At 32.6% G+C, this 24,512-nt stretch overlaps 4 protein-coding genes across 10 annotated transcripts; all 4 read right to left on the reverse strand.

The window, feature by feature from the left end:
- Window positions 1-27: 27 nt before the first annotated feature.
- On the reverse strand, window positions 28-3,462 carry LOC107367707 (geranylgeranyl transferase type-2 subunit alpha). 3 transcript variants are annotated; one of them, XR_001569953.3, is made up of 8 exons: window positions 3,380-3,462; window positions 3,203-3,313; window positions 2,646-3,135; window positions 1,875-2,579; window positions 1,705-1,809; window positions 1,366-1,638; window positions 567-1,124; window positions 28-358 (listed from the first exon to the last, which is right to left on the reverse strand). XR_001569953.3 is itself a non-coding variant. In XM_015935457.3 (7 exons), exons 1-7 carry the CDS (start codon window positions 3,380-3,382, stop codon window positions 994-996), a joined length of 1,818 nt encoding a protein of 605 aa, XP_015790943.2. In that variant the 5' UTR covers window positions 3,383-3,462; the 3' UTR covers window positions 28-993. The 3 variants fall into 3 exon arrangements, 1 of the variants encoding a protein (XP_015790943.2); XR_001569952.3 differs by having other exon boundaries at window positions 563-1,124; XM_015935457.3 differs by having other exon boundaries at window positions 28-1,124.
- A 322-nt stretch (window positions 3,463-3,784) lies between these two features.
- Window positions 3,785-9,308, reverse strand: LOC107367657 (uncharacterized). 2 transcript variants are annotated; one of them, XM_089269638.1, is made up of 3 exons: window positions 6,843-9,297; window positions 6,610-6,682; window positions 3,785-6,423 (listed from the first exon to the last, which is right to left on the reverse strand). In XM_089269638.1, exons 1-3 carry the CDS (start codon window positions 8,367-8,369, stop codon window positions 4,220-4,222), a joined length of 3,804 nt encoding a protein of 1,267 aa, XP_089125764.1. In that variant the 5' UTR covers window positions 8,370-9,297; the 3' UTR covers window positions 3,785-4,219. The 2 variants fall into 2 exon arrangements, with proteins under 2 accessions (XP_089125764.1, XP_015790875.2); XM_015935389.3 differs by having other exon boundaries at window positions 3,785-6,682; window positions 6,843-9,308.
- Window positions 9,309-9,502: 194 nt separating this feature from the next.
- On the reverse strand, window positions 9,503-24,453 carry LOC107367625 (uncharacterized). 4 transcript variants are annotated; one of them, XM_089269646.1, is made up of 7 exons: window positions 24,140-24,410; window positions 20,650-21,457; window positions 20,396-20,580; window positions 16,147-16,789; window positions 15,947-16,062; window positions 13,834-15,861; window positions 9,503-13,746 (listed from the first exon to the last, which is right to left on the reverse strand). In XM_089269646.1, the coding sequence occupies exons 1-7, from the start codon at window positions 24,263-24,265 to the stop codon at window positions 10,735-10,737; spliced, it is 6,918 nt and encodes a 2,305-aa protein (XP_089125772.1). In that variant the 5' UTR covers window positions 24,266-24,410; the 3' UTR covers window positions 9,503-10,734. The 4 variants fall into 4 exon arrangements, with proteins under 4 accessions (XP_089125772.1, XP_015790834.2, XP_025017780.2 ...); XM_015935348.3 differs by having other exon boundaries at window positions 20,396-21,457; window positions 24,140-24,453; XM_025162012.2 differs by having other exon boundaries at window positions 15,947-16,789.
- On the reverse strand, window positions 22,139-23,760 carry LOC149094647 (uncharacterized). Its single transcript, XM_089266084.1, has 2 exons — window positions 23,400-23,760; window positions 22,139-22,652 (listed from the first exon to the last, which is right to left on the reverse strand). The coding sequence occupies exons 1-2, from the start codon at window positions 23,758-23,760 to the stop codon at window positions 22,273-22,275; spliced, it is 741 nt and encodes a 246-aa protein (XP_089122210.1). The 3' UTR covers window positions 22,139-22,272.
- Window positions 24,454-24,512: the final 59 nt, after the last annotated feature.

A 24,512-nucleotide genomic window follows, 5' to 3' on the forward strand; every position in this document is an offset into this window, starting at 1 on the left:
ATTTGATTTGAAAGGATAGAGACATAATTGATTTTCTCATGTTTACTTCTATCATTATTATTATTATAATAATGAAATTTTTTTCATATAATATAACAATTGAAATTAAGATGTATTTTGTAAATTGGGTTTTCGACAGGATTGAATCTTGAACAAAAATCACTTTATGGGAATGGATGTTGATATCAATACAGACACGGTAATACTCGGAGTTAGCCTTTGGATTGTAAACACAGATGATGATGGTGATGTTGTTTAACCAGGATTGCAATTTGTGTTGATGTTGTTGTAATTATCGTTGTTGGTATTTTTGATCTTTTAAATGGTCTTCATTTGGATGATAACGAGGGTAAAAAATCTGGTTTCGCCAGTAGATCCAATTGATTTGGGTTTCATGGATGGTTACAACAGGAGTTTAACAAAAGAGAAATATTACGAACGATTACAATTAGGAATGGAGTGAAGCTAATGGTTAAACTAATGGAAATGTCTAAATAAAAAGGGTTCATACACAGTTTTGGTTTCAACTGTATATTTACAGGTTTAGGAAAGGTCCTAATACCTACGAGATTGGACCCATGGCTTAAAAGACAAGTTAAGCCTTGGAGGTAAAAAACGAATCGCATATCAAAACCATCAATCCATGTTTATACGCATTCTCAGCATTCAATTTTTTCATCCAAAATCAGGCGCCCTCTCTTGAGATTGTTCATGATATTTTTGTATTAACATGGTATTCAGGGTATAACAAAATAACAATGTCAGTGATATTTTTCACCAGCTAAATTGCTTGGAGAGAATCTAAGGTGTCAGAGTTGTAAATAACCACTTGCATTTGTCTCAATAAATAATATTATGATAAAAATCTTCAGTATTTCTATCAATAAGATATTTCTTTCGATAAAATATGAAAATTTAAGAGGTAAACTTCCAAAGCTTCCAAAAATTAAACAGATAATGTAGGAAATAATTTTAAATTAGATCAGCGATCAACTAAATTACAATCTCTAAACTGGATGGTAGAATTGAAGTTTCCTTTTGGTCAATATTATTGCCTGTGACATCTAGGATTTGTAAAAGTGGACAATTTTTGACAGGTTCAATGAGATTGAAGTTTTTGATACCTAATAGAGAGAAAGAAAATTTAAAATTAGATTAAATGATTGGATTTAGGTGAATACAGTCAATATTTCCCAAAATTCTCCATTGTAATAGTTGCTGAGTAAACAGATTTAATATTTGCCATTATAATTTATAAATTTAGACTTATAAAATTATCAGAAAATATTGTTAGTTAAATAGTGATAAAAACAGGAAAGAAAAATATGGGAATAATGATTGTAATAGGAAAATTTGTATACTTACAATTGTTTTTAATCGACAACTTTTTAAGGGATAACATCTCGAAGTCTTTATCAACCATTGATATCTTATTTTTGTCCATAATTAAAGTTTCCAATAAGATAAGAGTATTGAAAGATTTGCTAATTTTGAGAAAATCATTATTAGAAAGATCCAAATATCGAAGATGTGTCAGATTATTCGTGAAGTAGAGGCAAGTCAAATGGCGTTCGTTCAATGTTAGTCGAGGATTTAATTGGTTAACCTTTACGTGGCTCTCCCAAATCTGTTTGCTTTCTGTAAAATGAATGTAATTTAAGAGCATGAGTATGATTTAAAATAAAACAATTTTCATACACTTACTCTGGTCATTATAATAATTGCATCGTAAATTGTCAACAGCGATTAGCTTATTGAAAGCAGTTTCATCAGGTCCACCTTTAATTAATGCCAATGTTAAATTAATCCCTAGTTATTTAAATAAATGAATGATTAATAATGTTACCGTAAACTCTCGAGTTAAAAATACTAACATTTGTTGTCTGGTTCCAATTCAAGCAATAGATTCAAATTTCTCAACTTATTTTCATCTAATTTTGACTCTGGATTTGAAGTATTGGTCCTAGGCATTTCCGATACTATACTAATTTTCAAATTTGATTCACTGTCGAGGTTAGTTAAATTTATTGCAAAATCTTCTTCCTCAAATTTAAAGTTGACTTGTTTAATTGAATAGTTTCCAGTTTGATGATACCAGATATAAGATGAAAGGGGTTCGATTTTTTTCCATTCAATATTTGTAAGAGTCACATTTTGGTCATCATCTGTGGTGAACGAGCTTTCGATGAAAGGGGGTCGTCTTAAAGGTTTGTGGAATTGATAAATCATTCTTCCATTGGACTTGTCGAACACAATTTTATGTATGAATGAGTCCGGTTTACTATGCTGATAGTTGATCAACTGATCAACTGCAAGTAGCCATTTATGATAAAACCAAGGTGACTGGTCATTGGGATCAACGAAAATGGCATTTGAAACAGTTTCATATTCAGAGTTCCATACATCATTGATATTCAAAATCTTTTCTTGGTGGGCCATTGTTAATAAAGAGCTTCGATAATAAAATGAAGAAAAATTGGAAAAATTTTGAGCAATTTTTCGCTGTGTGAATTGTAACTCATTTTGGGGATCGATTTTTCCACAATTACAGATGAACCTACGATAATCCCAACAATGAACTGAAAAGAAGCCAAATAAAAAGTTTTGATTAAATTGCATTAATTTTAAATAAAATATCAACTAACAGTTTCTTTCATCAAGATCTAAAAAGTGATCACAAGCTTGAATTTCCTCTTTGAAGGGTGGGTTTTGCATTAAAAGTATAATATAACGACGATGATACCATGTACCATATGATTTTGGATGTTTGATAAGGCAAGACGAAGTAAATTTTAGTTCTTCCATGTATACTTTTTCCATTTCAAGTATACTAGCACCAGATATTCCATCGTTATTTTGATTATTATCACCAATTGCATCTCCACTGATCACTAAATCTTGCTTTTGATCATCACAGTCTGTTAACTTAAAACCATTGTCTTGATCGTCACATTTGCCTAAGGTAACATTGCTTTCGAGTTTGACAGGTTCAGGAACTTTTTTCGGTAAACCATGATCCTTCCAGTGTAAAATTATCTCTCGCCTGAAGTTCCAAATGGTTTGATAATCAGCATTTTGAAGCAATATTCTTCCAGTCAATTTGAGTGCTTCTTCATCAAAACATTGGTTTGCTCTCTGAATACAAGAAAAAATGGTATCGGTTAACATACGTGAAACGCTAGTTCGTCAAATTTTTTGTCACCTTAGACCAAGCTTTGTCCAAATCTGCTGTAAATTTTGCTGCCAAAGCTCTTTCTTCACGGGCTCTTTCAGCCTGTATCTCCGCTGGAGCCTTAACCTTAACACGACCATGCTATAAAGAGAAGAAAATGTCACAAATTGTTGGTTTATGAATTTAATTAGAAAGATAGAAAATTACCATTTTTAAATATGTAACAATTTACATGCAAAAATCTTACAAAAAAGATAAATTAGACTTCAAGTCGGTTCCTGTCAAACAAAATAAGAAACTGGAAAAATATCCTTGTAAACAAATGTAAACCTTACAGCGAGAGTTTATTGTTTATTTTTTTACAAGATGCATACACGTTACCATAGAAACAAATAGTCAAGGTTCGCAATTTGAAAAGTTAATACAATATTTTATAGCAATTCTAGATACAGTAATGAAGTTAATGAATATGTACTTGGTTAATTACTTATATTTACTGATCCGAACCTCAAACAGTCTTAAAACTTGACCTATTCGATGCCTTATTTAAGTTGTGAAGTTCAATAGTTTTCGTATCTCTGGAGTGAAAAAAAGATGAGTTTTAACAACAACTTTTATGAATTTAAAAGAATCAATTTTTTAATTTTTATAATTTTCACAAATTTATACACGGATATATTTTAAAATTTTTACATATATTATACACTATTCTAAAATTTAAATTACAAATTTACAAGAGCATAAGAATGAACATAAAAATTGCAGCCAGCTTAGCAAGTTTAAACACAATTAATATGTGATTATAAGGGAAGTTGGGCTTGAGCAAATGAAAATGTAAAATGGAAGATCAGTGCTCTAATTTAACCGGGAAGCTTATGAATTTCGTTACAAAAATAAAATTATAATAAATTTCATAATAGGCAAAGGTGTTTTACATTCTATAAATAAGAAGGTGTTAATCGACTGAATCTAAGTTCTGAGATAGTTATTTAGCTGCTTTTTAAATTTAGTTTCTCAGTGGTTCACTTGGCGATGCAGACAAAAAAATTACGATGACAATGATTTGGTACGATTGTTGAGGTCTGTTCGGACATTTGATCCAGCACTGGCAGAGAGTGAGTGCAAACTGTTTAGATAAGGATTTGGAGGAAACATTAAAACAGATGATGAAGATGGTGTTGATTGACCTGGTGAAGTTTGATTGAAGTGATGTTGTTGTAGCTGATGATGGTAAGAGGAAGATGCATGTGAATGTGGATGTGGATGAGATTGCGATAAAGGTGGTAGAGGTGGTGGTGGCAGTGCATGTCCTAAACCTAGATTACCTGGCCCATGACTTAATGAGCTTGGACCACCGTAAGGTGAAGCTAGTGAATTTGCATTCGGAGGAATTAAATTAGGAAGCGGATATTGAGCACATCTATCAAATCCAGGAGGGAATGCAGCCATTTCTTTGCCTCGTGCTTCTTTGTCTAACATAGATTGGAATGGTCCTTCTTTGGCAAGCTTCTCCGTCAATGGCGCACCTCCGCCTGAAGAATTGAGAATATTGTATCGTTGAAATATACGTTCTTGTTCTGCAAAGTGACTGGGGAAGGGTTGACTAAGTGGATCCCAAAGAGCATTTTGGTATTCTCTTGGCAATGATACTGGATATGGCATCATACCGGCGACCATAGGCTCAGTAAGCCCAGCTAACTGACATCTGTATTCCCAATCTCGTTCCGCATTCAAAAAATCTGCAGGTAAATTAGATACACTGGAAGAGCTTGTAGTTTGACGATCAGTAGAATTTGCTGAATGTTTATGATTTCGATCAAAATATTTGTTATAATTATTCATTGATTCTTTGCGATCATCTTTAGCCTTTGATTCATTTATGTGAGATGATCTATTATCATTAAAGGCACTACTACTTGTTTTCATCATTTTATTACCACTTGATACACTGCTAACACTGGATGGTCGTGAATGTTCACGTTTTTGGCTATTTGAACTTTTTTCTCGTTCACGACGGTGTGATGATTCATAATCACCATTATGATTCAATAATGATGATGAAGGTTTTGATCCAACAATTTTGCTATTATTATTGCTACTACTGCTATTACTATTGTTACTACTACTACGATGATGATGATGATGAGGATGATGATGTGAATCACTTCGTACCTCATCTTTTGAACGTGAAGGAATATTTCGACTTGTTCCATCTCTATGTTTACCAAATTCTGATTTTTCAGCTTCAGCTTTAAGGCCTCCCCATGATGTCGATGTTGAAGATGAAGACGAAGAACCTGAGCCAGGAACAGAGCCACAACCAGAAGAATTTGATACTGGAGGAAGATGTTCTTCTCTTCCTATTGGCGGAAAAGTTGAACTACCAGGACGACCAGGTGTATTCATTAAAGAATCTATATTGGATGATGATATAGAAGATGCTGATGAATGTGATGGTTGTGGTGGTGCAAGATTTGCAAATAAATTATTAGACATTGAGGTTGGCACAGAACCTGGATATCCAAGATTATTGTGGGTTGAATGTGGATTAGAGTGAGGGTGAGGAAAACCAGGGAAACCAGGTAAACTAGAACGGATAAAATTATGTGCAGCAATTGAAGACATTCCTGGTCCAGGAGCGAATGGTGAATTCCATGCTTCTAAATTTGGTCTATTGAGTCCATGTCCAGCAGCAGCCACTGCAGCATTGTAAAGAGATGTTGAAAAGGATGTCATTTCACCAGGACGAGGTGGAAGACCAAAAATTGAATTTGAAGATCTTAAAATATCATTATTTCCATTTATTTTACCTAATGACGATATCGGTGCAGTTATTGATGGTGTTGAAACCGAAGAGGTTGCACTCGAAGATGATAATGCTAAAGATTGTGGTATAGAAGAACCAGAGGCATATATAGATGAAGACGACAACGGTGCTTGAAAAGATGGATAGGGAAGATGACCACTAGCTGAAGATACTGGACCAAATTGTGATCTATGATCCCATGGATTTGAATCAAGAGGTAATCTTGTATTGAGCCCACCAGAAGCAGCATTCATTAATGATGCTGAAAATGATGAAATCTCTAATGATCGGGAATGAGGTGTCGAGTGTTGAGGTCGATTCTGTTGATGATAGAGATGTAGAGGTGGCAGCTGCGAATGTGGATGTGGATGTGATTGAGGTTGAAATTGGTTTTGATGTTGCTGCGATTGTGATTGCGGTGTTTGTATCCCAAAAATATTAGTAGCTGGCGGTCGAATCAGATCATAAGGTAAATGACTATTTTTACTCAAAGTGGGTAATGAAATAGATGATGCTGATGCTGAAGCTGATGAGGAACTTGGTGGTAAAATGGTTGGAGATTTTAAATTAAAAGATCTTGATGAAGGAGTAATTGTTAAAGGTGGAGGTGAATTTGTATTTGATTTATCACCTTGAGAGGCTTTTTGTTGTCTTAATATTTCCCATGATATTCTTACATGCATAGTATTCCATCGACCAGATTTCTAATAAATAAATCAGAGAAAAAGAAGATTAATAAAATACAATAAAATAATAAATGTGTTACAATTCAGATTATTCATGTAAGTTATGTTATTCAAAATAATCATAAGAACAAGAAACATAAAAACAAAATAGTTTCAAAGAAACTCAAAAATGAAATACCTGTAATGGTAATGAATCCAGATCTTTTGGAGATGTAGACATGGTAATTATATCATTTTTATTAGAAGTCGATTGTTGCGATGACATAGATGAACTCGGATTTAGACTGGAAACTGAATTTTCGGTACATAAATTAGACTGGAGAGTTTTAGCTTTGCTCAAGATGTTATCCAGTCCAAAACTGATGCCTTCTACAGCTGGCTCCACTGTTGCGCTCAAGGTTGTCTTTGTTGTTTCTCCTTTAGTTATAGACATTATAGTTGATGTAGGTATTGCTGAACTTTTTTTTATTGGAATTGCTTCTGGATTAAATTGATCCTCACCATAATCATTACTATTTTTATGATTTTTGGTGTTTTTATCATTATCTTTAGAAATATAGGAAGTTGAAAAATTGGACGTTTCTGTATTTTTTTGTACTGTTTTTGAAAGGTCATCAACAAGCAAAGGTGAAGTTTGTACTGGTTTTTGTATATTCACTGTTTCACCATTTGAAGATTCACTTGAACTTGATAATGCAATAATTGAATTACATTTTGTATCATTGATTGCAGTGGAATCGGTTGAATCTGATGAACATAATTCCTGCTTTTTCAAGTCATTAATATTATCATCATCACATTCATCCATTTGATTAGATCGCATTTCTTCTTTAATAACAATTCTATTTACATTTTTATTCTCATCTTCTTGTTTTAACTCACAGTGAACAGTTGTAATTTCTGTTGAATTTGTTGCAACGGTTTTGTGTGAACTTTCCGATGATAACAAGGATAATTCTGTAGTGGTCGTTGTTGTGGTTGCTGATGTGGTTGTTGATGTTGCTGTAGCTGATTTTGCTTTCACAATTACTGAAGTAGGAGATTTGGTTAACTCTGTAGTAATTGATTGACAAGGATTTACAGCTTCACTTGATGTGGCTGGCGAAGATAGCGAAGAAACTTGTAAGTTATGTCCAGATTCCTCTTTACTTGAGTCCTTTGACATCATTTGTACTGGTGAAGTTGCCATACTTGATAATTTGGTTGCATATGAAGTTACTCTCGATGAATCAGCCTTTGTTGGATCCGTTTTATCAACTGAAGATTCAGATTCACACAATGTCGAGTCAACTTTTAAACTGATTTGTTCATCATTGGATTCAACATTGGCACGAGTTGTAATCTCATTATTCTGACAAACATCAGAGGAAACCTCATTAGCATTTATGCATTTTTTGTTATCATCACAGTTGCTTGTACCACGATTTTTACAGGTGTTTGTTTCTTCAAAATTTTCATCACTTGAATGACAATTAGACAACTCATTGTTCTTTTCCTGATCATTGATTGAAGACGAGGTTCGACGTTTTTTTATCAGTTTGTTTGTTTCTGATGACAAACTTGATTGTGAACATCTTTCTGATTCGTCTTTTACTGTTGAAGTAGCAGACATTGTAACAGTTGGCGCTGTTATTGATGAAGTCTTTACTGTTTCTGGTGACGATGTCTCACGATTTCCTGATATCTTTTCACAGGATGATTCCATTTTGCAGAAATTTGAGTTTAACCAATAAAAATTGTACAAAATGATAAGACGTTGCTTTAATGCTTCAAGGAATGCTTTTCCACTTTTGTTTAGCTTCTCGTCAATCTGAGCTTGTAATGATACTTTCCACAATCTTTTATTGTAACATGGAAATTGTCCATTTCACAGGTCCAGAATTAATGATAGACTTGAGTTTGTTTCTGTAAGACAAGAAAGAAAGCATAATGAATAAATGATGCGACAATTGTTTAACAGTAAACTGTTATTCAGTTGATACATTTGAGTCAATACAATCAGTTTACACATTGAAATTTCATGATACTATTCATACAAAGATACATGAATAAACATGCGTAAAACCTGAAATTAAACTCAAATGTATCAATCGAATAATTAGAAGCAAATAAAAAAACAAAGTCTAGACAAAATTGAAACTTAAAAATAACCCATTTATCAACTTGATAAACAAAACAGAGTCTCTCAACAATTTGAAAGACAATTAATTTTGTTATCAAATCGATTCAACAACAAAATCTTCATTTTCATGACTTATTCCAACCAATGAATATTATATTCATTTGAGACTTTGAACCATTCTAACTACCACTGAATAAAATAACATTCATATCATTTACATTTAGTTATTGCTATGACTATCATAAAAAAAGTGATCATGAAATAAGCATTTCTCTCAAATCAAATCCTGGCATGAAAAATGTATTATCAATGTAAACAAAATAGCTTTTGTTTGTTTGCTTCTGAAATTGCCACTTGAAAAGGTATCAAGCTGAAGCTGTATTACAATAGATAATCTTGATTTATTAAAATATCATGTTCTAAGATGTACTTTCACACAGTTTCGGCACACTTTGGGTATTTTAAGTGCTCCTTCTTAGTGCAAACAGCTGGCACCACGTGAAGGTGAGGAGCCTAGCCAGCCAGAGATGAGAGTAAAGACTCTCATCTCACTTACCTGAAAACCAATAGCAATCAGCAAATTACTAATCAATCCAACAAGTCATTCATCTGAATTTACTCCAATCCTTGGATCAATCTAATGATAAATTGTGGACAAAAAAAGGTTAAAATACAAAGACAATAAAGAGTCTAAAAATGGTATCAAACTAATGACATTTTTGTATTTGAAGAGTATTTTATATATTTATTGGTTTTAGATTTATATTTTTGTTTTTTTTTCATCATCATATATATATATTTATATATTTATATTTAAATAGTAATATGTTCATATTTATAAGGTGATTATTTTAAGATGTCTTGATGATATATTAATAGTTGCCAACATTGTGTGAGAGTTTCAGTTTTTTGGGATAAAATTACAGTATCGGTTTGCAAATGCGAGGGTTAATATTGAACATGACATACATAGGGATGAAAATCAAGTAATACAATGGCCAAAAAAAGGTGTTTTGGAGTGATTAAGGGAAAGGTTTAAATTACAATCACCGGGATCATTAAATAGGTAAATAGGGACTCGAATGGGTCAAATGTTAATATACAGTAATAAATAGGTGGAAAGGATTTGTTCAATTGTGTGTGTGATGGGTTGAGTACAAAGTTGCAGTTGATAAATAGTAATCAAAAAGAGAAAGGATAAAATGTGAAAATTTCAAGCTTTTTTCATCCTTTCATGATACAATTTCAAGTTAATTTAAATACATTGTCTTTGAATTGCATTTTTTTACAACTCTTTGATTTCACAGTTAATTTGATTGCTTGTTTCTTTTTCCTCATCATTGGTTCCTAATCAATATCCAAACGATTTGTGTCTTTTGTCCTTACTTTGCCTTCATCTTTAGTTAAACATTTCACGCTTCTTCACATTTCAAGTTTACAAAGTTGCGCTTTTTTTATATTATTTACAATAACAATTAATAATAAATAAAAGTAATAATGTTAATAGTAATAGCAATAGTATTAGGCTTTTTTCAGAGCAATCCTGTGAGACTTAAAAAACGCACATTGTGATCAAACGGCTGTTTGCTAAAGCTATCATCTAAGTTGAAAGGTAATGTTTCAAGAAATCGATCAAAAGATTGTCAACTAGATTTTCATGGTACATTGTTGATTAATTGTTAAAATTTAAGTTTTACTCTGAACGTAAAAATAATGAAATATGCTTTGTTCAATGGAATCTTCGATTGGACAAAAGCATTTTTGGTGTACAAAAAAAGAGTCTAAAGTTAGGTCTGTGAGTGTTAGGTTTTTTTTTCAAAGGCTAATTACTAATCTTGACAGTGTAAAAATTGATCATAAATAATTTATATTAATCATACCAATATGATACCATATGAAAAACTATAATCAGTATCACCACCGAGATTAAATTTGATTAACAAGTTCATCATCTTGATTTAGATTCTTTAAGGTCAGCTAAACTAATTCCACTTGCTGGTGTTGATGGATTAGACATTGATATTGTTGATCTATTAACACAATTTACTTCAAATGAGGTATCAAGTGTTGATAATTTACTATTAACTAATGGTGGTGGAATGAATCCATGTGGACCAGTTAGACCGTTTAACGGTGGTATAAACATTGGAGAGGGTGAATGTGATGCTCCATGATGAGGATACTGTTTAATTGATGGTGCAGATGAGGGTGAGGATGAAGATGACAATGATTTGGTACGATTGTTGAGGTCTGTTCGGACATTTGATCCAGCACTGGCAGAGAGTGAGTGCAAACTGTTTAGATAAGGATTTGGAGGAAACATTAAAACAGATGATGAAGATGGTGTTGATTGACCTGGTGAAGTTTGATTGAAGTGATGTTGTTGTAGCTGATGATGGTAAGAGGAAGATGCATGTGAATGTGGATGAGATTGCGATAAAGGTGGTAGAGGTGGTGGTGGCAGTGCATGTCCTAAGCCTAGATTACCTGGTCCATGACTTAATGAGCTTGGACCACCGTAAGGTGAAGCTAGTGAAGGTGCATTTGGCGCAATTAAACCTGTATCTCCGGGTCTTAGATGTGGATGATGAGCATTAACTGAAGATGAGGTTGAGGATGAAGTCGAAGTTGAAACAGAAGAAGAAGCAAGTCGATTCTTATCAAATACAGAGGCAAATGCGGCTTCTTTATCTCGAGATTCTTTTTCTAATAGCGCATGAAGTGGCCCTTCTTTGGCAAGTTTTTCAGTCAATGGCGCTCCTCCACCGGAAGAGTTAAGTATATTATACTGTTGCAACAAATGTTCTCGCTCTAAAAAATCATTTCTAGGAGGGAATTCATGGAACCCTGGATGTGGCTGGAAAAACGGACTCCAAAAGGATTTTGGAAAATCATGGGAAAGTCCAGAAGGAATTCCTGATCCAGGATTGGGATGAGATAGGTGGCCAGGTAAACCATGAGGTGAAGGTGGCATAGAGTGACATAATGATGGTGTTGATGGTGGAGGTGGTGGTCCATGTGAAAGACCAAAAAGGCCCATTAAACGAGCTCGATGGTCCATTGCATTGTTCACATGAAGATTCATAGATGCTAGAGAGGCTGCAGATGAATGATTGTTTCCTGATGTGATTGAAGGTGGCAGTCCAGGTGGTGTAGGAATGGACATAATACTATTATTAAAAGAGGCTGTAGAAGCGGTAGAAAACAGAATTGCTGAATTGGAATTGTTAAAGACACCAATAGAGCTCGATAGAAGGCTTGCAGATTTGAGGTCCCGATGTGAATGGTCAATTGAATTTGCTGAATGTTTATGACTTCGATCAAAATATTTGTTATAATTATTCATTGATTCTTTGCGATCATCTTTAGCCTTTGATTCATTTATGTGAGATGATCTATTATCATTAAAGGCACTACTACTTGTTTTCATCATTTTATTACCACTTGATACACTGCTAACACTGGATGGTCGTGAATGTTCACGTTTTTGGCTATTTGAACTTTTTTCTCGTTCACGGCGATGAGATGATTCATAATCACCATTATGATTCGATGATGAGGATGAATGCTTTGATCCAACAATTTTGCTATTATTATTGCTACTACTGCTATTACTATTATTACTACTACTACGATGTTGATGATGGTAATGTTGTTGTTGATGATGATGGGCAGTACTTCGCATTTCATCTTTAGAACGTGAAGAAATATTTCGACTTGTCCCATCTTTATGTTTACCAGATTCTGATTTTTCAGCTTCAGCTTTAAGGCCTCCCCATGATGTTGAAGATGAAGAAGAAGAACCAGATCCAGGAACAGAGCCACAACCAGAAGAAGATGATATTGGAGGAAGATGTTCTATTGGCGGAAAAATTGAACTACCAGGACGACCAGGTGTATTCATTAAAGAATCTATATTGGATGATGATATAGAAGATGCTGATGAATGTGGTGTTTTTGGTGGTGCAAGGTTTGCAAATAAATTATTAGACATTGATGTTGGCACAGAACCTGGTAATCCAAGATTATTGTGAGATGAATGTGGATTAGGGTGAGGATGAGGAAAACCAGGGAAACCAGGTAAACTAGAACGGATAAAATTATGTGCAGCAATCGAAGACATTCCGGGTCCAGGAGCGAATGGTGAATTCCATGCTTCTAAATTTGGTCTATTGAGTCCATGTCCAGCAGCAGCCACTGCAGCATTGTAAAGAGATGTTGAAAAGGATGTCATTTCACCAGGACGAGGTGGAAGACCAAAAATTGAATTTGAAGATCTTAAAATATCATTATTTCCATTTATTTTACCTAATGACGATATCGGTGCAGTTATTGATGGTGTTGAAACTGAAAATGTTGAAGAGCTTGAAATTGAAGATGGCAATGAACACGCTAAAGATTGTGGTATAGAACTAGAAGTAGAGGAAGAAGCAGAAGAAGAAGGTGCTTGCAAAGATGGATAGGGAAGATGGCCACTAGCTAAAGATACTGGACCAAATGGTGACCTATGATTCCATGGAGTTGAATTGAGTCCACCAGAAGCAGCATTCATTAATGATGCTGAAAATGATGAGATCTCTAGTGATCGTGAATGAGGTGTTGACGGTTGTGATTGATTTTGTTGGTGATGTAAAGGTTGAGGTTGGTTTTGTTGCTGTGATTGTGATTGCGGTGTTTGAAGACCTGGCCTAAGATCTCCAAAAATATTAGTAGCTGGCGGTCGAATCAGATCATAAGGTAAATGACTATTTTTACTCAAAGTAGGCAATGAAATAGATGATGCTGATGAGGAACTTGGTGGTAAAATGGTTGGAGATTTTAAATTAAAAGATCTTGATGAAGGTGTAATTGTTAAAGGTGAAGATGAATTTGTATTTGATTTATCTCCTTGAGAGGCTTTTTGTTGTCTCAATATTTCCCATGATATCCTTACATGCATTGTATTCCATCGACCAGGTTTCTAATGAAAAAGATCAAAGAAAAAAAATACAATTAGAAGCTGTGATAATTTATTATTCATCTGAAAGTTAAAGGCAGTTAAGTGTACCTGGAATGATGTTGAATTCATTTGCATTGGTGGTGTAAACATGCTAAAAACATTATTTGTCAAGGCTGAGGATGGTTGTGGTGTTGTAAAACTAGGCATTAGACTTGAATTAGGACTCCGTACACAAAACGGTGATTTTGAAGGTGGAACTCCACTCAAAAGATTATCCAATTTAAAGCTTATTGCTGCTTCAGCAGGTTTCATCTTTGGAGTAGAGGTTGATAATTTTGATGAACTTTTTGTCACACTAGTTGACATCAATGGATTAACATTACTAAATTGGTCTTTACTATTACTATTGGTATCACTAATACTATTACTAACATTAGTTGTGTCAATTGTTTTACTAATACTGCTAATACTGTTATCGCTACTATTGGAATTGGTGTTAGAACTGGCACAGTTTATGTTACAACTATTATTTACAGGATCACATTTTTTACTAGCAATGTTGGTTAAACCACGCTTGGACAAGTTTTCATCACTCATTGAAGGTGACGTTTGATAGACACATTTTTCATTGGATACAAATGACGATGAGGCTGATGATTCTGTGGTTGGTGGCTTTGAAGGTAAACTAGGCGACACTGGAACCGAGCAAGGTCCAAGTTTTTCAATATTCACTGAATCACCATTTGAAGATTCACTTGAACTTAATGCAATAATTGAATTACATTTTGTATCATTGATTGCAGTGGAATCGGTTGAATCTGATGAACATAATTCCTGCTTTTTCAAGTCATTAACATTATCATCATCACATTCATCCATTTGATTAGATCGCATCTCTTCTTTAATTACAATACTATTTACATTTTTATCAATTTTACTCTCATCTTCTTCTTTAGACTCGCAGTGGACATTCATTGTTGTTGAATTTGTGGTTACTGTTTCCAGTGAACTTTCCGATGATAACACGGATGATTTTGTGGTGGTCGTTGTTGTTGTCGTCGTGGTTGTGATTACTTTAGATTTTGTTGAATCTGTTGTTTGACAAGGATTTACTGGTTTACTTGGTTTAACTGAAGAGAGTTGCGATTCTTCAGATGAATCGCATGCATTTAATACTTTGGTTGAGAATGTTGTTGATTCGGTTGAAACTGAATCACTCGTTGTTACAGGAGTAATGATTGCCAATGATTTACTTTCAACATTATCACTTTTAACCTTGTTATTTTGACGATTAGAAGAAACAGATTTATCATTATGTTTATCATAACTACTGGTATTGTTACTGTTAACAGTATTCTTATTGTTACTGATATTGTTGTTATTGATATTTTTACCAACACTTTTACCATTGTTGCTATTTGTATTAATTGTTTCATCTAATTTTTGCTCTTGATTTAAATTGCTTTTAGCTGGTTTAGAATGGTCATTAGTCGAAGATGAGGTTCGCCGTCTTTTTGCTGGTGTTGCTGAAGGCGAGCTTAAATTTGACTGTGAATATCTTTCAGGTTGATTTTTTACTGTTGAAGTGGTTGTTGTAATTATTGTTGTTGTGGTTGTTGTTGTTGATGGCGATGAAGATGTTTTCTCACAATTTTCAGATCCCTTTTCACACGATATTTCCATCATGCATGGATTCAGAGTATTATCCATTGATAATTTAGATGAGAATAAAGATGAAGACGACAATTTAATACTTTTACTAACAGATGAAATTAAACTTTCCGCTTTTTCCTTCTTAACTGATTCTTTAACCGAATGATGTTTAGGCTTATTTTCACGATCATTGATAAATTTGCTTTCACATCCAATTGATTCACCATCAACCTGAATACTGATTGAGTTTGCTGTTGAAGTTACTTTGGATGTAGACAAAGCTGTTGGTGTACAAGTGATTGGTGTTGATTTTACTCCACTTAACGTTGAATTGGTTGAAGATAGTGAGGAAGAAGAGGAAGATAATGAGGACGATGAGAGAGAGGAAAGTGAAGACGAAGAAGAGGACGAAGATGAAGAAGATGGAGAAGCTTTAGAGGTATTGGATGAAGTCGTTTTGGAAAGTACAGCTTTAGATTGTTTCTGTGTGTAAAAAGAGAGAAAAAGAAATGTTAAAATTAGATAATTTGAAATAAAAATCAAAGTCACGAAACAGAAATTCATTTACCTTTTGATTCTCTTGAGATTTTGGTGAAGATATTGATTTCTTTTTAATCTTTTTCGGTTGACAATCTGGTGATTTATCATTGAGATGACTATTACTGGCCTTTAATCCATGTTTACCTGTTAATTGTGATGAACATGATGAGTTACCTACTCTATGTGTTTTCATAGATTTACTGTGATAACTTTTGACAGACGATTTACCTTTATTAAGTGATATTGCTGTTGTTGTAGCAGTTAGTACAACGGTTGGATTAAGATTGTCGCTTGGTACAGAGGATGATTTACTGATTGAATAGTGATGGGTAAGAGCACCGTGTTTATCTTTGTGATTAGCAATTCCAGAATTTCCAGTGTTGCCGTTACTTCCACTGTTTAATGCACAATCTTTAAGATATGAACTCTCAGACTTGATATTATTACTACTTTTATCCCGTTCTTTCAGTTTCCTCTTTTTGGTACGCTTGGCGACAATAGTTACACTTTTGGTATCACAAATTTCATCGGATGAAGTGTTGATGGGAGATCGACCTCGACATGATGAAGAAGGAGTTGATAACCCTGTTGTCCCATTGTAACTTTTGGATTGACTTTCTTTTGATTGGTCGAAAAGTTTAGACTCCTTGAGATGTCCATTTGATTTGCATTGTCCACTTTTATCCTTGTCTTTTGAATGAGACGTTTTACGACTTTTTACCTCTTTATGACTTTTCTTACTAGATTCAGTATTGTTTTGTTGTCCTCGATTGCTTTTTAATCCACCAGAAGATGGATTTTTTGAACTCTTTTTGAATCCATCAATGGGACGATTAGATTCACTATCATCACCAATTGATTCAAGTTTCTTCTGAAGAGAGAAAAAGAAAAGAAGAAGAAAAAATTTAGATATTTTTATCATTAAGAAGTTAGTTTTCAATCTTTTCCCAACCTAAATGAATGTATTTTATGTTAAAATATATATATACACTAATTAAAAGGTTCATTAGAGTCTGGAGCATTTTTATTCATCAGATTATCAATTGTTATTCAACAATTAATCAGGTTATAAAAAGGATGAGAACATGTTTTGCTTTCAAATTTCGTTTGCTGGAAATAAGTGTTCTGGAATAATCACTGAACAATAGTTGAAATGAACAAAAGCCTCTGAAAAAGTATACAAACAGTTCGATCGATATTGCGCAAAAAATGATAATCATTGTTGACCATACAAGAAAAGGTGGAAATGTTGGTTATTTCAAGTTTCAAAGGATGCAATTTCAGATATAATCAATTCATTCTGTTTCATTGAATTTGTTACACATTTACCAATATTATCGTTTTTTGTCTCTCGCATTTTCAGAGTGACTTTCATCCATTTTCCTTCTTCTTCTTCTTCTTGTTCATTTTTCATGGAAAGCAAATTTTCCTTTTCTTGTTTCACTTGTTGTGAATAAAAGGCAAATTAATTGTTTCATGCTGTTACTATTTAATTGATCATACTATCTGACTTAGATGAATGAATGAAAAGGTTTCTTTTTTCTTCAGCTTCTTTTCATGAGCATTGAAATGCATGTTAAAGAAAACGATTTACAAATTGCTTCTTGTTTTTTTCCTTTATGCTTTTTGAAATTAGATATTATCATTTGTATCATCATTTTCATCTCCAACACCATGATAGCAGAATCTAATACCCACTTGAGTTTTCTTTGAGACACAACTCTAATCGTACCTTCACCATTCTACAAGTGATTAGTTACTGAACAATCCAATTATCAGTTTAATTCACACTTCACCGAGAAATTGTTCAATAATAAGATAATAGTCTTAATTTGTTTTCCATAATTAGATGAATTTTGCAATTGAACAATTAGGTAAATTTGCATAAAAATGAATCAAAGATACAAAGAGAAATATTTTTTCACAAAATTCATGTTTACACACATAGCAATTGTTTGCAAGAGTTTATTCAAACAGCAACAATTGATGAAAAGGTTATTAATACTGTTATCAAATATTGATAAATTCAAAGACTATTAGACTTTCTTTCCATGTTTTACATGGAAAGAAACATGAAAAGCTATTAACTGAAAGTGTTGAAAAAAATCGACAAAACATTGATCCATCTGATTCAATTAGAATTGCTGTGAAAAGTTTCAATATTGTAATAGGTTTGAAGATAAAAAAAGTGTCAATATAAATAAAATTTCACCTTAACTTGATAAAAACTATGCATGGTAACTGAAGCAATTTAATACCATGAAACTGAACACGTAAAATAATGTTACTTTCATTTTTAAAGTTAAATAAATCAACTCGACAACCAGTAAAAATACCTGAAAACCGGAATTGAAGTGAAAGGTAGACACAAAAAAGTGTAGTAAACTTATTCAACTAAATTTTACCATTTAACTGAATTGAACAGCATCAAGTGTAAAGTGTGATCTTCAATTGTATGAAAATAATATTTATAAATGATAACAACAATGTGAATAATAATAATGATAATAATAGCAATAAATGAAATAAAGTTACAGTAATGAAAATGTATAGCAATTAATCAAAGGAGCAAAAATTATTGAATCAGTCAAAAAGAGGATGAAAAGTGAATGAATGACAAACAAATAAACAAACAATAAAATACAATCTTGAACTTGCTCCTAAATAATAATTCAATTGAGATTTATAATCATATGGTTATTGTAAAAGTTAACATTGAATGATTTTTCCTCTTCTCTCTCTGTCTTCTTGTCCTTCTTTTTACCTCTTCTTCAGTTTATCTTCCAATTCATTTCCATCTTCTTCTTCTCAGCTTATTCTTATTCTTCAGGCTTCCTGAAAAATCTTTACGAGAAAACCTTTCTTTTTACTTTTCTTCAGCAATCTTGTTCGCATCTTTTTACTTGACTCTTCTTCCTCTATCTTTTTTTGCTCTTCCTCTTTCTCCATCTTCTTCATCATTTTCTTATTTTTCTTTCTTTTCAACATTTTCTACTCAAATTTTGCCTCTTCTCCTGTTTTTTTGTTGATTTGCTTTTACTTCTGTCTTTGATTTCTTTTCTTTGAAATTTGTTTGCATGAGAGTGTCCTGATTCCAATGTTTCACTCATCTTCGATCACTCACTTTCAACTATTATACCTTTCAATTGATCTCTTTGCTTCTTGTTACTGCACATTTTGTTGTAACTACATTTATCTCATTCTGTCTTCAGATTTTGTTCAGTTTTAACATGATGATAAATGTTGGAAGGAAAAAAAACTCTTAATCCACAAAGGTCGAATCAATATCTCAGGAGTTAACAATTGGTTTTTGTTTTGACAATGGAAACGTAAAGAGAGATGAAAATAATCATCAAACAAGAGGAGTAACAATATATTGAAAGTTGAAATGAAACTCAAGTCAAAAGAGAGAAAAATCAAGATGTTAGAAAGAGGGAGAAAGAGGAAGAAAAAAATGCTTATTTTGCCCATTTCTTGCAGAATAAATGTTTTCATCACTAAAAGACCAATCCAACTTTCACTATCACTGTTTAATCTAGCATTGACTTTGCTTTACAAAGTGAAAAGTGTCTCAATGAGAATCGCAATAAAGCTCAGGTAACGAAATAAATAACACATGAAAAAGATCAAGAAGAAACATTTCAAGAGGAAACATGTTCTTGATCAATTTTCACAATATCTGAATGCTAATCAAGGCACACACACACAAGTATAAACATTGATGAAAACAATAGGCAATGTATTTGATTAAAAAAAGGTTGATATAAAGAAGTGTAAAGGAAAGTAAAACAGAAGTTAATAAGTTGGCAAGAATCAGATTTGGTTAACACTGAAGCTCAGGGGAACAATTAATCAGATTGTATTTATCAAAATCTACAATTTTATTAGCACGTTTGGACTGGAAAAAAGAGATTAATTCTGATGAAAATAGTTGCAGGATTAATGACTGATAAATGCTATTTATCTTGCTAAATATATTACAAGTCAATTGGTTATATTGATATTTGAATAATGAAAATGGAGTAACACTGATTAATGAAATAATGATAACTTTTTTTCCGCCAATTAACGTTAATTCCCAGTTAATGTGCTAAAAACATTGACTAACTTAATTGATAATTACATGGGCTTAAAATTGGTTTAAACATACGGGACAAAAGTAATGCTTTCAAGGGTAAAAATGGCAGATAATTGATATCGTGAACTTGTTTTCACAGTTTTTCAAGTGCTAAGCGCCATTGTCTCAGATAATAAAATAGTTGAAACGAGGATTCTTGTTATATAAAAAAATATCAATAAAGATAAATGCTAGTTATCAATCATCAAGTTGAGTAAATTTTACACCATTTCTCATGATTGAGGAGCAAGAAACGGGAATCAATTGAACAAAAATAATAGTCATTTTCGGATGAAAAAATATGGCCACAATTTTGTTAGAAAATTTAAAGTTAAAAAAAAATGTTGACCATCTTCTTACCTTATGATTTTCATCGGTCATTGACTGTGATTTCTTTTTCATCTTTGATGGTGGACTAGCTTTACAACCTTTATCCACATGAGAACTTGATTTTAAGCTGTGCTTTACTGAACTCATTGTGCCAATTGGTGTAACAATATTGGTTGTTGTTGTCGTGGCTGATGAAGATGAAGATGATCCCGAGACTGGTGAAAGAGCATCATGAATTTTAGATGATTTGTCATGGCAAATTTTATTTGATGATTTACCCTTACCAGAAGGTGTTGATGATAAAATGGTTGAACTGTTATTACTGTTATTTGCGGTTGACGATGATTTGGACTTGTTAATTGAATGATTACCATGTTTCAAATTAACACTATTTTTGTTGATATTGTTGACATGGCAAGCTTTGGAAAGGTTCAATTTATCTTTATTATTGGTATTAGTGATAACATTTGTAGAGGCGGTTGAAGTGGCATTACTACCGGTTAGACAACTGCTTTCATCTCGTTCTCGACCTTGTTTACGTGCCTTTTCAGGTTCACTTTTATCATCTGAATGACCAGTGATGATGCCTGGTCCATTAATCGAGGTAACCTCTGAGCTTCCATTACCAGGAGATGAGGTTAAAGATGTTACATGTTGCTTCTTTTTACCTTCTGATGAACTCATATTGTGTTTAACATTATTTGAATTGTTAAGGTGATGATGGATATTTAAATTAACTTTATCTTTGCTCTCTTTATTTTTACCAATTGACTTGGAGTGATGATGATTTGTGTTGTTGTGATGATTATGGTTAAGATGGTGATGAGTACTTGTTAATCCAGACAATCCTTTACCGACAATTGATGACTTTTTGCTCTCTTTGTTATTACCATCTTTATGATTATTATTATTTGAATGATTCTTCTTTGAACGATTCCTTTGAACAGTTCCACCGGATGAGGCACTTTTACCAGTTATATTTGATGTCTTCTTGTTGTTACAACCATCAATCTCTTTACCTTTACTATTTGAATTATTATTTGTAACAATATTTTTATCTTCAAGAGCTTCTTCTTGTTCTTTAACAGTTTTCTGTGAATGAGGAAGAAGAAAAAAATATGAAAAAAATGTTAGATTAAACAGGTTGAAATAATAAAGATAATTATAAAACAATGGGAAAATTTTTTTACAAATAACCAAAAATCAAGGGTAAAATGAGCAACAAAGTAGCACATTAATTGAATAACAAGACAAAATAAAATGCCTCTCATTGTTGATGTGGGATTATCTGGTTTTTCATATTAAGTATCTTGTATATTGTGTCTACATTCAAGTTGTATAATGTTTATGGATATAATATTATCAAATATTATATACATTTAGTGAGTAAAAATGGATGAATATGAATAAGATGATAATATACACACATTTATATATATATTATGAGAGGAGAGATGAAATGTTATTTCATAATGGTTATTTGAAGATACAATCTTCACCTTAACTTAAGCCTTTAAGGATGAAGATGACGAGGAGGAAGAGTGGAAAGATAATGAAGAGAAGAAGAAGAAAAGATTGAACAAAAAGAAATAAAAAAAGGAGTGAAACAAGATTTAAGATTAGTTTTAAGTTAAGATTTCAAGTTACAAGTTACCTTAAACAGTTATTACAATCAACATATGACTACAGTTTTGCGTGCAACTGAACATTCATTTAAATATGTTACAAAAAATGGGTTAATATTTGTACATTTTCAACTTTCAAGAATCCCTGTGCTTCATGATTCTCAGATGGTTGGCTTGAAATTTTGTATCAATTTAATAGACTTTGCATGATAAAAAGTATGTTGATAGATTTTTGACTTTGAGATACTTTCGGATAAATGTTAGACTTTGATATTGACTCTGTTAATAGACGACTGGTTTGGGTTGAGCGATTGGTTCATCTGAAGCAATTGTTCGGACACTTCCCAGTGATATTTCAGGATTTTTGAGACGCTTCAAATGCTCAGCAAATTCAGCTGCTGTAAGCTCATTCTTTAATTCAGAGGCTAATGAACTATTGGGACCCAATTTGATTGAACTTAAATCAGTGTTGGGTAAAGCTTCTGCTACCAATTTTTCACATTCACGTCTAATAACTTTGTTAGCTTTAACCAGTTTTTTAAAATTGATATAAATAATTGTCATTACTGAACAATTGTAAAATAATAAAATACAAGCCATTGCACCAGTCTTGAAACATTGTAAAAAGGTTGTATCTTCATCTGGATCAGCACAGGGTATAGCTGTGTGAAGATTGAGAAGGAAAACAAAAAAAAGATGAAATAAAATGAAATTTTAAAAGTGCTCAGAACGAGTAAAAAATTTTAAATATTTAGCATGTAAAAGTGATTGAATCATTGGTCAGTCAGTAAACTGTTGTGAAGGGTTATGAGATTAAAAGATGCCATTTTTAAGCTGTTATTTGGTTAGTGACTTGAACTATCTGAGTGAATAATTTGACTATCTTTTAATTGTACTCATGGTGAAGCACATGATAATCGTAACAATGAAATCGTCGATCTAGTGATCCAACATTTACTTAGATGACTAATGATTTATCACATTGAATAATAGAATGAATTTTACGAATGAATGCATCTGAGGAGGGACAGTATAATAACCATGATTGTTTTGTATTAAAATAACAGATTGAGTCAATTTAACGTAAAGCATTTCAACCACTTTTTTCACTCTCTTCAAATTAATCTTCTCAACTTTGTTCAAGTAGTAGTAAAAATAATGATAACAAGAAATGCGTTTCTGATGATGATGTGTCAAAAGATAAACAGAAAATGATGGTTGGTGAGGAAAGGATTCATTTTTCTGTAAATACATTGTACGGTTAACTAAAAAAGTGATCATTTAGCTGGTTGTAGTTTGCTTGTGATTTTGCTTGCTGATATTGTTTTTTGGTGATGTTGATGTTGGAAGAAAGCAGATACATTCATTAATAAAAATGGTAAATTGGGGAAAAGATGTGAATGACAAACCTAATGAGATTAAAAATAAAAGGTAAAAAAAGGATAACCAAGCCCAAGCAGTGTTGGTGTAAAAATAGAAAACAATGAACTTTGAATTAGATCGAAGTATACCAACGAAATTGGATAAGAGTCCACAAAGATTGACTGCGTTAATAACAAGATAATATAACTGGTAATCCAGTTTGTTTGCATTACCCTCTGGACTATTGGCGATATAATCAATGTTTTGTGTTGATATATATAGAACCCAAAGGATGTAAAATAGATTGAGCATAAGTGAAATAATATTGAAATAGGTGAACATGGTTATTAAGCGTAATTTTTTCTGAGCCTCTTTCCGATAAAAAGTGATCTTATCAAACGAAGCCATGGTTTTTGTTGATGGTGATTATGGTGATGTTGGTGAGTTGGTGTTGCAAGTGGTAACTGGCTATAGTTGTTTTTGTTGGATGGTCCAAGTAACAGTTTACAGTTGTACTTGGATTAAATAGGAAATTTGTGATGTAAGTGTACAACCTTTACCTTAAAAATATTACCTTTTTATTTCTTCAACACACATCAACAATGAAAGGAAAGCAAAAAGGAGAGGAAGAATAAGAGTAAAAACAAAAATATTTGACGACCTGAGGATGAGCACAATGATGGGGTGAACACAAAAGTTTAAGGTTGAGAAAGAGGTTGAAATATATATATAATGTGTGTATATATATTTTTATTAATTATTATTATAGAGCAAAAAATGGACTTACTTCTAAATCGGTGTAAGTAAGAAAGGAGAATATTGCAAATCCATCAACTATTTCTTCTTCACACAACCCAGTATATTTATCCTTATCCTTATCCTTATCCTTGTTGTCTTCCAGTGTCTTAGACATGGTATTGAAAGAAGGTATTAACAAACCATTGAAAGGTTTACAGAAGTTTTACTAATTGTATCAACAATCATGCGGTGGAGAGTTTCATGTTTAACTGATTTAGAAAATAAAAAACACAGGAAAATAAACAATGGTGATGATTATAATAAATTAAAAAGAGAAAGAGAAAAAAAGAATGGGAAAGAGAAGTATATAAGATTAAAGCTAACGCCATAGTAATGAATGGCGTTTGGATCAACTGATGAAC

This window comes from Tetranychus urticae, chromosome 1 (assembly GCF_039701765.1).
Source record: "Tetranychus urticae isolate SD_2017Ah chromosome 1, NJAU_TeUrti_SD_1.0, whole genome shotgun sequence".
Classification (NCBI taxonomy): Eukaryota; Metazoa; Arthropoda; class Arachnida; order Trombidiformes; family Tetranychidae; genus Tetranychus; species Tetranychus urticae.

Bases quoted from the DNA above. Each gene is read 5' to 3' on its own strand.
- LOC149094647 (XM_089266084.1), bottom strand. From the start codon at position 23,760: ATGGCTTCGTTTGATAAGATCACTTTTTATCGGAAAGAGGCTCAGAAA. The intron at 22,653-23,399 runs GTTTGTCATTCA...ATCTTCACACAG, and splicing joins TTTATTTTTAATCTCATTAG to CTATACCCTGTGCTGATCCA.
- LOC107367625 (XM_025162010.2), bottom strand. From the start codon at position 24,265: ATGTCTAAGACACTGGAAGACAACAAGGATAAGGATAAGGATAAGGAT. The intron at 16,790-20,395 runs GTAAGAAGATGG...TTCTCTCTTCAG, and splicing joins TGACCGATGAAAATCATAAG to AAGAAACTTGAATCAATTGG. The intron at 13,747-13,833 runs GTACACTTAACT...CTTTTTCATTAG, and splicing joins TGAATTCAACATCATTCCAG to AAACCTGGTCGATGGAATAC.
- LOC107367707 (XM_015935457.3), bottom strand. The intron at 3,136-3,202 runs GTGACAAAAAAT...TCTTGTATTCAG, and splicing joins TGGACAAAGCTTGGTCTAAG to AGAGCAAACCAATGTTTTGA. The intron at 1,125-1,365 runs GTAAGTATACAA...TCTCTCTATTAG, and splicing joins GTTGTCGATTAAAAACAATT to GTATCAAAAACTTCAATCTC.
- LOC107367657 (XM_015935389.3), bottom strand. From the start codon at position 8,369: ATGGAATCATCCTGTGAAAAGATATCAGGAAATCGTGAGACATCGTCA. The intron at 6,683-6,842 runs GTATTTCATTTT...TTTATTTATTAG, and splicing joins TGGATTCATTACCATTACAG to AAATCTGGTCGATGGAATAC.